Consider the following 13,350-nt stretch of genomic DNA (forward strand, 5'->3'; position numbering starts at 1 on the left):
GTAATATACTTTATTACAATAGTACAAAAATGTATGCTGTTCAGAGTGCTTGATGTATAATTGAACTAATTTTTGTTTAGAAAAAGATGAGACCTAGACAGCAGCTCATTTCACCATGCAAGAAATATTCAGATGTGTATAAAGGACAGAGACATGTTTTATTAGACATTTGCAGACGAATGAGTAAAGACCACCTACTTCGCCACACACGATGCTTTGAAACTCGTGTGTAGTCCAGTTTTAGAGCACATTCCGTTTTTTTTTTTTTTTCTCATTCACACTTTGTTTCCCATAAGATGATAGACTTGTATATATAAACTAGTGAGCCATGTACAGAGTGATCCACCACTTGCCTTGTCAGCAGTATTGAAAAGAATCACTGATATACTGTCACCCTTTAGCTATAAATGAAGTTAATTTAAGGTATAAACATTAAGATAAGGTAAAGGCATATTTTCCTCATGTATTTTGTGGATTATTACCACAAAATAGTTACTCTATGGTAAACCACTGGCAAAAATGTTTCCTGAATGTACTAATATTTTGTAGACTGGCAGAATCTCAGGCCCTATGCAGTATATGGTGCACCAACTAGAAGAAAAGCTGCTCTTTACACCATCGTACTGCCCTTTGTGGAACAAATATAGTCTAGGTCTCATTTAGTACAGATGACACTGGGGTGACATACCTTGACTTGCTTGGTTTATGGTTAATTCAGTTGGAAGTAATACTTCGGTATACATATGGGTTCACACGTATTATGGAAAGAGAAATAAAATATTATATGTCTTTAACTCACAAACACTGGGGAATACTGTATGAGGTACACACTTTTCCCCATATTTTTTGTTTTCTGCACCTTTGCTGGCCTATATTTGGCAGCAGTCATGCTATCCCAGTCAATCATGGCCGAGTCAGTGAATGGTCAGGGTGGCCTGCTCAGCCTTCATAGTCGCTAGAGCTTTCTAGTCTCTGAGATAGTCATTTTCCTGCAAAACTGTCTTAAGATGCTACACTTCAACTAGCTACCTCAAGATGACAGATGCTACTGAGCTGTTCTTGGTGTCATGTTACAGGCGGAAGAATGTAGTTGTTGACTGTGTTCTTAGTTTTTTACAGTGCCCCATCCTTTAAAGGAAAAGCGAGTTACAGATGAATGATAATAACGAATATGCTTGTTGTTTTAGGGATAAGAGTCTTCAAATTTTATGCTAATAATACCAAACTTAGGTGATAAACTACTAACAGCTGTAAAACATTACTTCATGACAGTATGAGCATGGTATATACAGGTAGGCAAAAATTTGCACTTGGAAAACAAATAGTTGCTCAAAACCAGAGGGTGCTGATCCTTGGTTTATGCTGTGGTTGTGTGTGTGTGTGTGTGTGTGTGTGTGTGTGTGTTAATGCTTTGCCACTTTACTGTAATATCTCCGAACTTTCACTTTGGATATATTAAGAGTAAAGCTTGCTTCCACATACATCCGTCACGTAACTGTAGATGTGTGTTGCCCTAAACTTTGCACCCTGTAGTCTAGGGGAAATACCCGAGCACAGTACTACAAGGGTTCAGTGGGGACAGATTTGGGGGGCCCCAAAGACTGGCTGTGTGGAGGATATTTTCAAATAACCCAATTAGAAAACCAGCCTAAATTAAACAGGTTACTAAGAGAATTGAGTTACAGCATGCCTGAATGTTAACCTGCACAAAATCAAGCCACTTCACCATATCCCCACAGAATGCATATACTGTACCAAGTCTGACCCAGAATGGATTAGGCATTTATATATTTTCTTCATGCTGAAATTTAACTTTCGCTTCTGATCTTGTCCATTGACTGATCTGCACATATATCACTTAAACCCGGATGCACACATAACTGATGTGCCAGTTTTCATCCACACCAGCAAGCGAGGGTGCTCAGAAACCACAGCAATTCCTTGACTGAAAATTGACCCTAGCTTTTGACTTATATACACCAAAATCGAATCACTTATTCCCGGACCCACATACAGTACAGTGTATGTGCGAGTTTTGATCGTAATCGGCAGAGAGTTGCTCAGAGAGCTGAGCAACACAATAACCTGAATTTTAATCTTGACTTTTGATTGATCTAGCCTACACCCAAACTGAATCACCTATCTCCATCCCCACACAATATGTGTCATTTTGATCTAATTTAGATGAGAGAGTCATAAGATATTATCCTCACATGAACTCGATCCCGAATATGTGACTCAGGCCTCAGATCAGTCTATACTAAAATTGGGTCAGCTCTTTCAGAATGATGCAGAATGAATGCACAAATTTTGATCAATGTAGAGTGGGTGTTCAGAGTGCAAAACGATGCTATACCCGGACTTTGATTTTCACCAAAACTGAATTTATTTCTTCATATTATTCAGTATTTACCAAGACTGATGGAGGTCAGATCAGACATGAGATATTTTTCACCCCCTGAAGTTTGGCCATAATTAATTCCCTTGATCTCTGATCAATCTGCATCAAATCAGATCACTTTTTTCACAGACTTTTGAAACAATGCATGGCCAGTTTTAATCTAAATCGAATCAGGCATTCATGAGAGATTTTATTAACAAATACATGCAAAAATCAACTTGATCACAATAACTATGCCTTCATCGTCACTAGTAAGTTCATAAACTATGGAAGTATTTCATACTACCATTATAATCCAGTGTAGACTAATTTTTTATGTTAAAGAATCATAACACTTCAGGTAATTAAAATAAAGTCTGTCCAAGTTGCATTCACCCTGCCTGCTAGCAACATTGCTACTTGACTCACATCTCACATATTTTCCTTCCACAGCTTACCCCCCAAATAAAGAAAAAAAAAATGCTTTTACTAGATGTTATCATTATATAAAAAAAATGACCAGAATAAGAGTGAAACATCAACTGAAGTATCCATAAGTGAGACATACGTGTATCATTACTGGTAATGGAATGAAGTAATCTACTTATAAATACCTAATTATGATAATCAGTCACTGAAAACATAACTCATTTGAGCAGCTTTTGGAATGGCGTTTATGCGTTTGTGCAAATGTAATTTTAAAAAGTACTAAGACGTGCTGAATAAAAGGTTTCTTTGAACCACGTGTCAAATAAACTTGACAATTATCATCAACCAAGGCATTATGGAACCATTACCGGTTGTGTGCACTTTACCACCGAGGTTGGGTAGAGGTTGGCCTCTATTCATTTGTCTGCACCTGTACCTATAATTTTATCTTTCTTTTCATGTATTACCATTGATTCTTTATTCTGATTATTAACAGTATTATACTCCTAGGGAGCAGTGTAACTGGGGTTAAGTACAAGTTTACTTTTACAATTATAATTAACCAAATATTAATCTGTCTAACAGAGTGCTTAACTGATAACAATGCAGGTTTAGACTGCTGAAATTTTCATGGTTGTTTGTCAATTTTCTTCCTGTTATTTAGCAATAAAATCGCTTGCTTTCGTGGGTCTCCGTGACCGAGTTGCTGATCTCTTGCCACTTCTATTTTTCTTCTTCTTTGAAGATGACACTGGTACTGTTTTGCTTAAACTAACTGTGTCAGCATCCGTCACTATTGACACATTGGGGGAGACCACAAAATAAATACTGAGATCGCACCCAATGCAGACAGTAGTGACAAGAAATGATTCCACATTCACACGAAACCTTGATGGACACAATGAGGTATAGCACAGGGGACAGTCCTCAATGCTTTTATTTAATATTAAGTATTTTCCATCTGCTGGCAAACTGACAAAGGGATCAAGGTCGGTCTCCCTGACTGTTCGTTTTTTTGCAGACTGCAGTACTTTTGAGGCTTCATAGAGAACCTTAGATTCCACAGTTTTGTTGCTTGCTACTTCAACATATTCAATGGTCTGATCTAGTGCTTCAAGATCATAGGCTTGTGAAAGGGTATGTTCAGATGCATCAGTGCTGTTTTCATCTGACTCAGAATCATGTTCATCCACATCAACGATATGTTTATTATGCATTTTCACGTTCCAGGAATAGTCTTTGTTAAGATCTCTTTCACTGCATAATGAATTCTTGGTAATGTTTAAACAGTGTTCATCACCAGTACTGTGTCCATTATTAAAGGCTGCTTTTGAAGTTTTGTTCTTGCAAGATATACCTGATAAATTACTTCTGCATTTCTGGATGGCATCACTCCATGGGGGCTTGTCTGCCAGTATACGAAGCACTTTCATATACTTAGCCAAATTTAAAAGAACATAATAGGACTTAGAAAGCTCCTCATTGCCATAATCAGAGTTCTCAGAAACCTTTGAAAGGATGAATTTGAATGGATCACTCTTAAATTCTAAAGCATGATGACAGTCACTGTTAAGGAAACCTATTGAAACAAACATCTTGCATTCATCACATGTAAGTCCACATTTTGTGCACTGAATGGTACCAAAAAATAGATGTTCTGTGAAATGTTCCTTCTTTACTAATGTGTGACACACGTGGCACATGATAAATTTGGATGTCTTGTGGTTGTGCCTTTTTTCCCTATTTGGTTTAGGAGAATTACTTCTTGAAGAATGGATGAGAGTCTGTTGAGGTCCTTGCACTGGTAATGCATGCTTGGGATCTAAGGACGATTTCTGCAATGCAGAATTATTTTGAACTGAATCAGTGGATACTGTATGTTCCTTAGAGATGGTATCATTAATTTTGTTTAGAGGTGAGGCTAGAGATGTAGCTGGCATCATATTAGATACTAAGATATCAAACTGACCCTTTGATCTGGGTGGTGCCAGATGCTGACAGGTGAGAGATGCTGAGACGGGCCAATCAGGTATAGTATTGCTTCCTCCTTGGCCACTTATTACAGGACTGAGGTAAACTGCAGAACCAACCATCACGATTGCTGCACTTTGTTCTGAAATTTGCAACAATCACCATTAAAATTATAAAAACGTGGAAATTTTCATTGTATAAAATATAGTAAACCCTCGATATACCAAACCCTTTATTAACGAATTTCGGTTTCAACGACCACCTTTAGCTGGCCAAATGTTATGTTCATTTAAAGAATTTTGTTTGGTAAAAGAATGTTTGTGTGAAAAACACTGACCAGCGTGGCATGACAAACAAACACACCAAAGTCTACTTGCTTTCTTTATTTGCAACGCAGTTACTTCCTGAAAGGTTAGAATAAACACATAAGTTAGTAAGTGAAGCATTTATTGAGAAAAAGAGCCTTTTAGACCTAGCTGTATGTTACTGTGTATGAGTGTATGCACAAACGATGCTCTGTATTTAATGATCTTTGGTAAAAGCCACAACGCCTAGGAAATTACTGAACAGCATGGTGTCCGACTTTAACAAACTATCGGCTTCAACGTCAAGGGTCTGGTACCTATTAGTTCGTTATATCGAGGGTGTACTGTGCTAGCTTTATATTCACTGTTCAGTTGTGCTTTAGCAGATCACTGCAAGATACGTAGCTGGGGTGAGAAATCTTTACTAAGATGGCTCAAGTTAATTAACTTGGTAATAAAATTCAGCCAAAATGTTTGACAGTGTTTCTAATTTTCCATGGGTTAGGGGGAGGCGGTGGCTGAATCGGTAGAGAGGCGGCCTGCGGTCCTAATGGACCTAGGATCGAATCCCGGCTGGGGCAGGGAACAGTTTAAGGATTTGAATTTCCTATAAAAAAAAAAAAAAAAAGCAGAGTTTCCTGATCTAACAGGTGACCCCCCGACATGTCGTAAAAATACCCCCACTAATACCAATACACCAATCCTGTATGAGACAGCCCTAGCATGTATTCAATATGGATGGTGGGTGTTAGCGCCGAAGTGGTGACATGTGGAGGTGTAGGAGGGCTACTGGCCCTCGGAATGAGTCACTGCCCCCGAGAAATAGGCCCTGAAGCCTTTGCCCAGAGTTGGACACGTAAAAAAAAAAAAAAAAGAAAGAAAAAAAAAAAAGGCTGCTGTTTGTATGTCAATTTATATAGGGGTACTATGGTTATGGTTTTGTTTCTCAAGAGCCAGTTCTTCCCAAGGAATTCACTAGTGCTTGATAGTCATGTACACTTTTAGTTACCGGTACATGAACTGTGACCACACATATACAATAAACATCATAAAAAAATATTTGCAAGTCCACCATTATACCCACTGTACTTATGTAATTTCATAAATATATTGGCGTCATTTACTTGATTATTATTCTATCTAGCTATCTATTGCCAGAAGCCTCAATCCCGCAAGGGGTGGCCACAAACAAATCACCTCCATGTCACGCTGTCCCCCATCATTTCACTGCCCTGCTCCCAACTTACACCCCCCTCTCACATATACCTCCCAACTCCATCCCTGCATCTCATCCTTGGCCTCCCCCTCCCTCCACCTCACTCACATACACTCCTTTCGTCAGTCTCTCTCTCCATCCTCTCCACATGGCCAAACCACCTCAGTGTGTTTCTCCTAACGCCTCCTATCACATCCACATCACAACACTCACTTCCTCATTTGCCAGTCTCCATGTGACTCCACATGCTCCTCTCAAATAACTCATTTCCACTGCTCTCACTCTTGACTTCTGTCCCTCCAACAATGTCCAATCTTCACTTTCATACTTTATAACTGGTATCACCATACTGTCATGTAGCAACTTTTTCACTTTGATGCTCACTTCCCTGTTTCTTATCACTGCTTTTAAGGAACCAGCAACCTTTTTTCCTTGTTGTACCCTTTCAAGCACTTCACCCTCTAAACTTCCATCCTTATTCATCACACTACCCAGGTACTTAAATGCACTCACCTTTTCCATTTCCTCCTCATCCAGCCTCACTGTACATTCAGTGACTTCACTTCTCTGGACGACCTTAACTTTACTCCTCCCTACATTCACCTTTAGATTCCATTACTTACATACTCTCCCAAAGTCATCCACCAAGCCTTGCAGCTCCCCTTTGTCTTCACTTAACAACACAGTATCATCTGCAAACAATACAGGGAGATTCCAAACACTGCCCCCTCTCATTAGGGCCGCTCCAGCATCCACTGCCCTACCTTGTTCTCTTTTATAACCCCATCCATATACAGGCTGAACAACCATGGAGACATGACACAACCCTGTTTCAGCCCAACTTCAAATAGAAAAATTCACTCAGTTCACTGTCCACACACACTGCAGCATTAATCCCCGTCCACACGAGCATATACAGTAGTGTCTACAGACACAAGTGAGAATTTTGTTCGACGACAGACTCACCGCATTTGTCTGCAGACAGACCAGAAAAATGTTCGTGATCCTGTTTGAGCGAAAACACGAGACACTGTCTGTGGCCAGTGGAGTGACGCTGCTGCCAGACACACGATTGTAAACGAGTGCTGCCAAGTGCTAATGAATTAGAAAATATTATATTAGAGGGAAATAGAGTATCTATATGAAAAAAAAACTGCAATTTTAACAGATACTGCTAAACCTACATACGTAAGCAATGTATTATAAAACAATTTGAGAGAGAGAGAGAAGAGGGGATGCGGGGAGTAGGGGTGGGGCAGGGTGATGTATGATCATATATTAGCCTCAATGTTAAATCATATCATTGTAACATTAATCCATGATTGGGTTGATTTCCGTATATGCATGCACAAGTCTCGTCTTCGTAACACAGGGTCAGTTTGATGCTGCATCCACTGGAGAGAAATATCAGGGTAACCAAGCCGACCTTCTGGAGGTATGCTAGCTCTCATATTGGTGTCCTGCTTGATGATGTATGGGTTTATTTTGGGAAGGAGAGTATGGAAAGTATTTGGATCCATTCTCAGGTAATTCGTGAAGTCTTTCTTATTCCCCTCGTGCAGTACACGTAATATGGTCACATGACTTTCCATATGGTCACATGACTTTCCAACTCTTTCCTTTTCATTAACCACTCTTTGCACTATGGTGTTCTATGTGGTTTTGTTCTCATCTTTTTCACGCACAGGGATATCAGTATGCTACATACCTTCCTATCTTTCTTGCGACGCACCATGCTATAGTTACCGTACCGCTACCACATACGAGTACGTCGTCAGCCAAACCCGCACTCTGCTCCAGCGACCATGACTGGCCAGATAGTGCCGTGTGGACAACATTACAACCGTGTCCACAGACTTTGTCTGCTGACATACAAAGTCTGCCAGACACTGTATGCTCGTGTGGACGGGACTTTAGCACCCTCATAGATGCTCATCGCGGCATTCAGCAACTTTTTTTTTTTTTTAATGTGACCGACTCTGGGCATAGGCTTCACAGCCTGATTTCAAGGCCCAGTAGTCCTCCTACGTACCGCACACCTCTACATGTCACCACTTCGGCGCTAACACTCATCGTCCATACTGAATACATGCTAGGGCTGTCTCATATAGGACTGATATATTGGTATTAGCGGGGGTATTTTTACGACATGTCGGCGGGTCTTCTGGTAGATCAGTAAAGTCTGATTTTATGAAATTCAAATCCTTAAACTGTTCCCTGCCTCAGCGGGATTTGAACCCGGGTCCATCAGGACTGCAGGCCAACTCTCTACCGATTGAGCCACCGCCTCCCCTATCTACTCCCTATATTATTAATACTTTCCACAATCCTTGTCTATCCACCCTGTCATATGCTTTCTGCAAATCCATGAAGGCCGCATACAACTTCTTCCTCTTCTCTAGAAACTTTCCGCTAAAGATCCAAGAAAGAATATCTGATCTATGTAACCTCTTCCCTTCCTAAAACTTACATGTTCTCCAACTAATTCCTCTGTTATTTCCCTAACTCTGTCAATAAGTATCCTACCATGTACTTTTCCTATTGCACTAAGAAGACAAATGCCCCTATGATTACCACATACTTCTTTTTCCCCATTTCCTTTGTACAGGGGAATAATTATACCTGACTTCCAATCCTCTGGGACTCTACCTTCCTCCCAGGCCAATCTGCACATCTTCCACATCCATTCTACTACTATCTCTCTCCCATGCTTCATCATTTCACCACACACTCCATCAGTTCCTGGGGCTTTCCCCATTTTAACTTCATTTCTTCCACAACTTCCATCCTACTGATTTCTTCCTATCGTCTCACATCCCTCTGTCTCCCAGCCATTCCCCAGCCACTTACATTTGCATGACTTTCATTCACTATGTTCAACAATTCCTTAGAGTGTTCTCTCCATCTGCTCACTTTTTCTTCCTTCTCCATTAGCAATGTACCATTTTTATCTTTCAGTCCTCAGCTAACTTCCTTGGCACCCTGTCTAACTCTCTTTACGTCTTTCCAGAACATTTTCTTACATTCCCTCCACTTTACACTCATATTCCTTCCAAATTCTTCATCCACTCTCTTACAGTCTTACTCTCCTTTACTAATCTTTTCACCTCTCTCTTCCTCTCTACATATAACTCTCTCTTCTGTCTCAGCTTCTTCCACGCCCCTGTATCTCATCCACTCGCTATATGCTTTCGTTTGTGCCACAGCCTCCCTCACCTTTTCATTCCACCATGCTGTTTCCTGCACCCCCTTTCATCTTCTCGTAACCCCACACACCACCTCCCATGCTGCACAGATTTCTTCTGTAAATATCTTGCACACACCTTCCACGTCCCCAATCTGCACCAAATATATTTACCCAATTGCTTCTCCACTTCCCTTATATTCTGCCCTTTTTCCATCCTCTTGAAACCTTTCCACTCTCCATGTATAAACTACTTCCTCCTGTCCTTCCCTTCTACTTCTCCATTTCATTTGGACATTGATTCTGACCACGTCCAAGTGGTGGTCAGAAAGTCCACTCCCCCAACCTCTGTATACTCTTGCATCCATTACAACACCTTATCCTGTCATCCACACACACACAATCAATCGTTGCCTTTTCTTCATTCAGTTCACCACCCACCCATCTCATCACTCACTATGGATCATTTTGTTCCCGAAGAGGGTATTGGTTATCACCAACCTCCTTCCAGCACAAATGTACACTAAAGCACTGCCATTCTCATCCATCTCTGCAGGCACACCCCACTCACCAACTACTCCATCCACCTTCACATTCCCTACTTTTCCCTTCATATCTCCAATAAAAAAACTCTCTCATTCCTTTCAAACTTTTCCATGCACGCTTCCACGTTTGTCCAGAACTCTTCTTTCACTCTGCTTGCACGATCTTGCGTTAGCGCATACACGCACACAATCGCCTACATTTGTAGTCGAACTTTCAATCTTACCCACAAAATCCTTGAGCCAACTGATCCATACTCTCTTATATTCACCTTCCATCTGTTACAACAATACACACTCCTTCTTTTGCCCTCTCATTCTCACTTATTCCCGAGGATATGCCCCATCCATACTCCCATTCTCTCACCCCTCCATTTAGTTTCTTAATCCACATGCATCCACTTTCGCACCCTTAAGCACCTGGACAATCTCTTCTTTCTCTTCATCATTGGCACCCCTTACATTCCATGTAGCTACCCGTACCATGTCCTTTGTTCGGTCCTTAGTCGTCACCTTTTGGTCAGTCGTGTTCCGAGGCTTCTTGTTCATATTTTTAGTTAGCTGTTTTCCGGGGAGGGGCACAAGCCCTCCGGCAACCCACTTGCTGTCACGTAGGGATCACGTGTTGGTTGGTTATAAGGTTACCACCCAGCACTGTAAATGCTTTCCTGATTTACAGGCTTGCCACTCAGTGTAGAGCTACCGGTACCCTAAAAACAGAGTATGCTACCACTGCACCAAGTGGGTGGATGATGGGCGCCCCATCATTTCCGTTATCATAACATCACATCTGCCTAAATGTTAACTGCTAGACATTTCTATTATGATAGCTGCTGGCGCAGCTTCCGTTATCACACTCACTAACAATACTTTTGCATTAATATTAGCTGCTAACATCATTTCTTGAAACTTCTAGTGTCTTCTCCACCACAAAAATGGCTACCATGATCTCCACAGTCATCCATTTCCACAGTCATATGTCCATAATTATCACGACTAGCATAATTTCAACTACCATAATTCCATTTTTTACTACAGTTTCTTTACCATCATAATTGTACAATTTTCACAACTAGCATCTTTTTTTCCATTATATTTTCATCACTTGCATTATTCCCCGCATTTTCACAACAACCAGTTACAGTAATTTCTCAACTAATATAACTTACTGTGATTTCACTTATTGTTTTCCCCTCAAAGTGTAATTTTCAGTATGAAAAATTATCACAGTAGGCATTTATCATAATTCCTTCATATTTCAAAACTAGCAACATTTCTACCATCATCATTCCATTTTTATGTTTAACTAGCATCACTTCACCATCACTGTTTTCCCTTGCAAGTATAATTTCCCACGTTTTTCACAACTATCGTCACTTCATCATTTTTCACATATACTGTCATTCCTTCATCAGAATTCCATAATTTTTTCACAGTTATCCAAGGGGTGGTTGGGGTTATTGCTCACATAATGCCACTTATGGATGAGTGAGGCTGGTCACTCATCTTAAATGTCAGGACCAACTTGCCTAGCCCCGGGCTCCTACGCTGCTCATGGGACAACGTAGGATTGGATGATGGATGGATGGATCATCATGTGATAGGTGGAGGCGCCCACCATTCGGCCAGCTGATGTAGCACTGCCTTTAGGTGACTACAGTGCGTTACATGCCAAAAGATTAAGGTACCTGTAGCCCATAAACCATAAACCATGCTGGATGGTGACCATTTAACCAAATACTGTAGATGCCACGTGGTTGTCGGAACTAAGTACCTTAGTTCCGGACCCCTATGCTCTTTGTAGTGCAACAAAGGTGTGGGTGAAGGAGGGATAATGGTTTTCATCACCATCATTATTCCATCATTTTTCACAACCAACATTATTTCCTCCATCATTATCTCTCAAAGAAATTTTATATTTCCATCCAGACGCGCGATTTTTTTTTTTTTTTTTTTTTTTTTGACTAGCATCATTTGGACTTAGATAACAGAAACCAGTCTAATTTTCCTCATTATTATCAATTCCTTACTAACCACCTAACCACGAAGACATGCATGTTAGGCTACCACCAGAAATTGATGAAATCTGTAATCTGATCCCTCCAGTTCGAAACATCTCACCAAAACTGAATGCAGTCAGATAAAGGTAATAAAAAAGTGCAGCATCTGCTCTCTACAAACTGTCAAAGGACCAAAACTTTGACCTAGCCCCGTCAGTTTCACCTTAACCATTTTTCCTCAAAAGAGGATCACTTCATCCTTGCTCGACCTTCAACACTTCCGCCAGGTTTGGTCCCAGCTGTGCCCTGGAGACATTCACTTTTGACTTGCTTATTTGAACATCTTTACCTGAAGATCAACCCTTCCACTAGGTTTGTCTTGAAGATCAACCCTTCCACTAGGTTTGGTCAAGACAAAGACTATTTATTACATGATTTACACACACACACACACACACACACACACACACACACATGCACACGCGCGCGCGCGCTAGTGTCTGGCTAAGCAGGACAATCATTTGCAGGCAGGCAGCTGCTCTGCGGGGCCGTCTCGTGCAATGATTCGATGTTTCTTTGCAGTAGGCAACGTCTCGCCACAGCGAGGCGCGGGGAAAAAGTGTGAATGTTTGATTCTCAGATGGACGCCACATTTGCGTCTCCACTCTACAGGGGCACCATGGTAGGCGCCACATCACCCTATTATTTGGTTACATGGTTACCACCTATCGTTGCAAATAGTTTCCTGTTACAGGAAACCATTAGCGTTGCCATTCAGTGCAGAACCACCTGAAGTGGAAAGAAGAGTAAAAATTATGACAGGGAGGATGGGAGAAATTTGTATAGATGACAGTAAAAAAAAAATAAATAAATAAAATGAAGGAAGAAGTAGGAAGCACTACCGTACATTTGGTGAGTGGATGATTGTCACCACCTACCACCACGCTAGGGTGTAAAAATAAGATAACAGTGAAGGTATTACCTGGTATTTATAACGATCTCTCTGAGTAGACTTGTGGCCATAGCAAAGTGCATATTGCCAACAGCCATGTAACTTTCATAACACAAGGACAGGAGGGGGACTACAATGGACTTTGTTTTGGGCAGAGTTATGGAGTTGGTCTGTAACCCAGAATTAATACTGCAAGCAATCTTGTAACTCCAGTAGCAGGAGAAGGGGTTGCTGCCAATGGCTTCTTTTATGGTGGTGATCTTAACTTTACTGATTGCAGTCTCACAACTCCAATGACAAAGGGAGGAGTGAGATTATACCAATTATTTTGTAGCATAAAAAGGGAGGAGACTACAAAAGGCTTCGTTTTA

General features: G+C 40.8%; 1 protein-coding gene across 1 annotated transcript; it reads right to left on the reverse strand.

Moving 5' to 3' along the window:
• Positions 1-3,268: 3,268 nt before the first annotated feature.
• LOC145404850 (uncharacterized) lies at positions 3,269-4,794 on the reverse strand. Its single transcript, XM_080276350.1, has one exon. It carries the CDS (start codon positions 4,750-4,752, stop codon positions 3,466-3,468), a length of 1,287 nt encoding a protein of 428 aa, XP_080132476.1. The 5' UTR covers positions 4,753-4,794; the 3' UTR covers positions 3,269-3,465.
• Positions 4,795-13,350: the final 8,556 nt, after the last annotated feature.

The sequence above is a fragment of the Coenobita brevimanus genome, chromosome 65 (genome assembly GCF_032717465.1).
Source record: "Coenobita brevimanus isolate Jiangsu-jjx chromosome 65, ASM3271746v2, whole genome shotgun sequence".
NCBI lineage: Eukaryota > Metazoa > Arthropoda > Malacostraca > Decapoda > Coenobitidae > Coenobita > Coenobita brevimanus.

What these genes read in the sequence shown, in the direction of transcription:
- LOC145404850 (XM_080276350.1), bottom strand. Translation starts at nt 4,752, where the DNA reads ATGATGCCAGCTACATCTCTAGCCTCACCTCTAAACAAAATTAATGAT.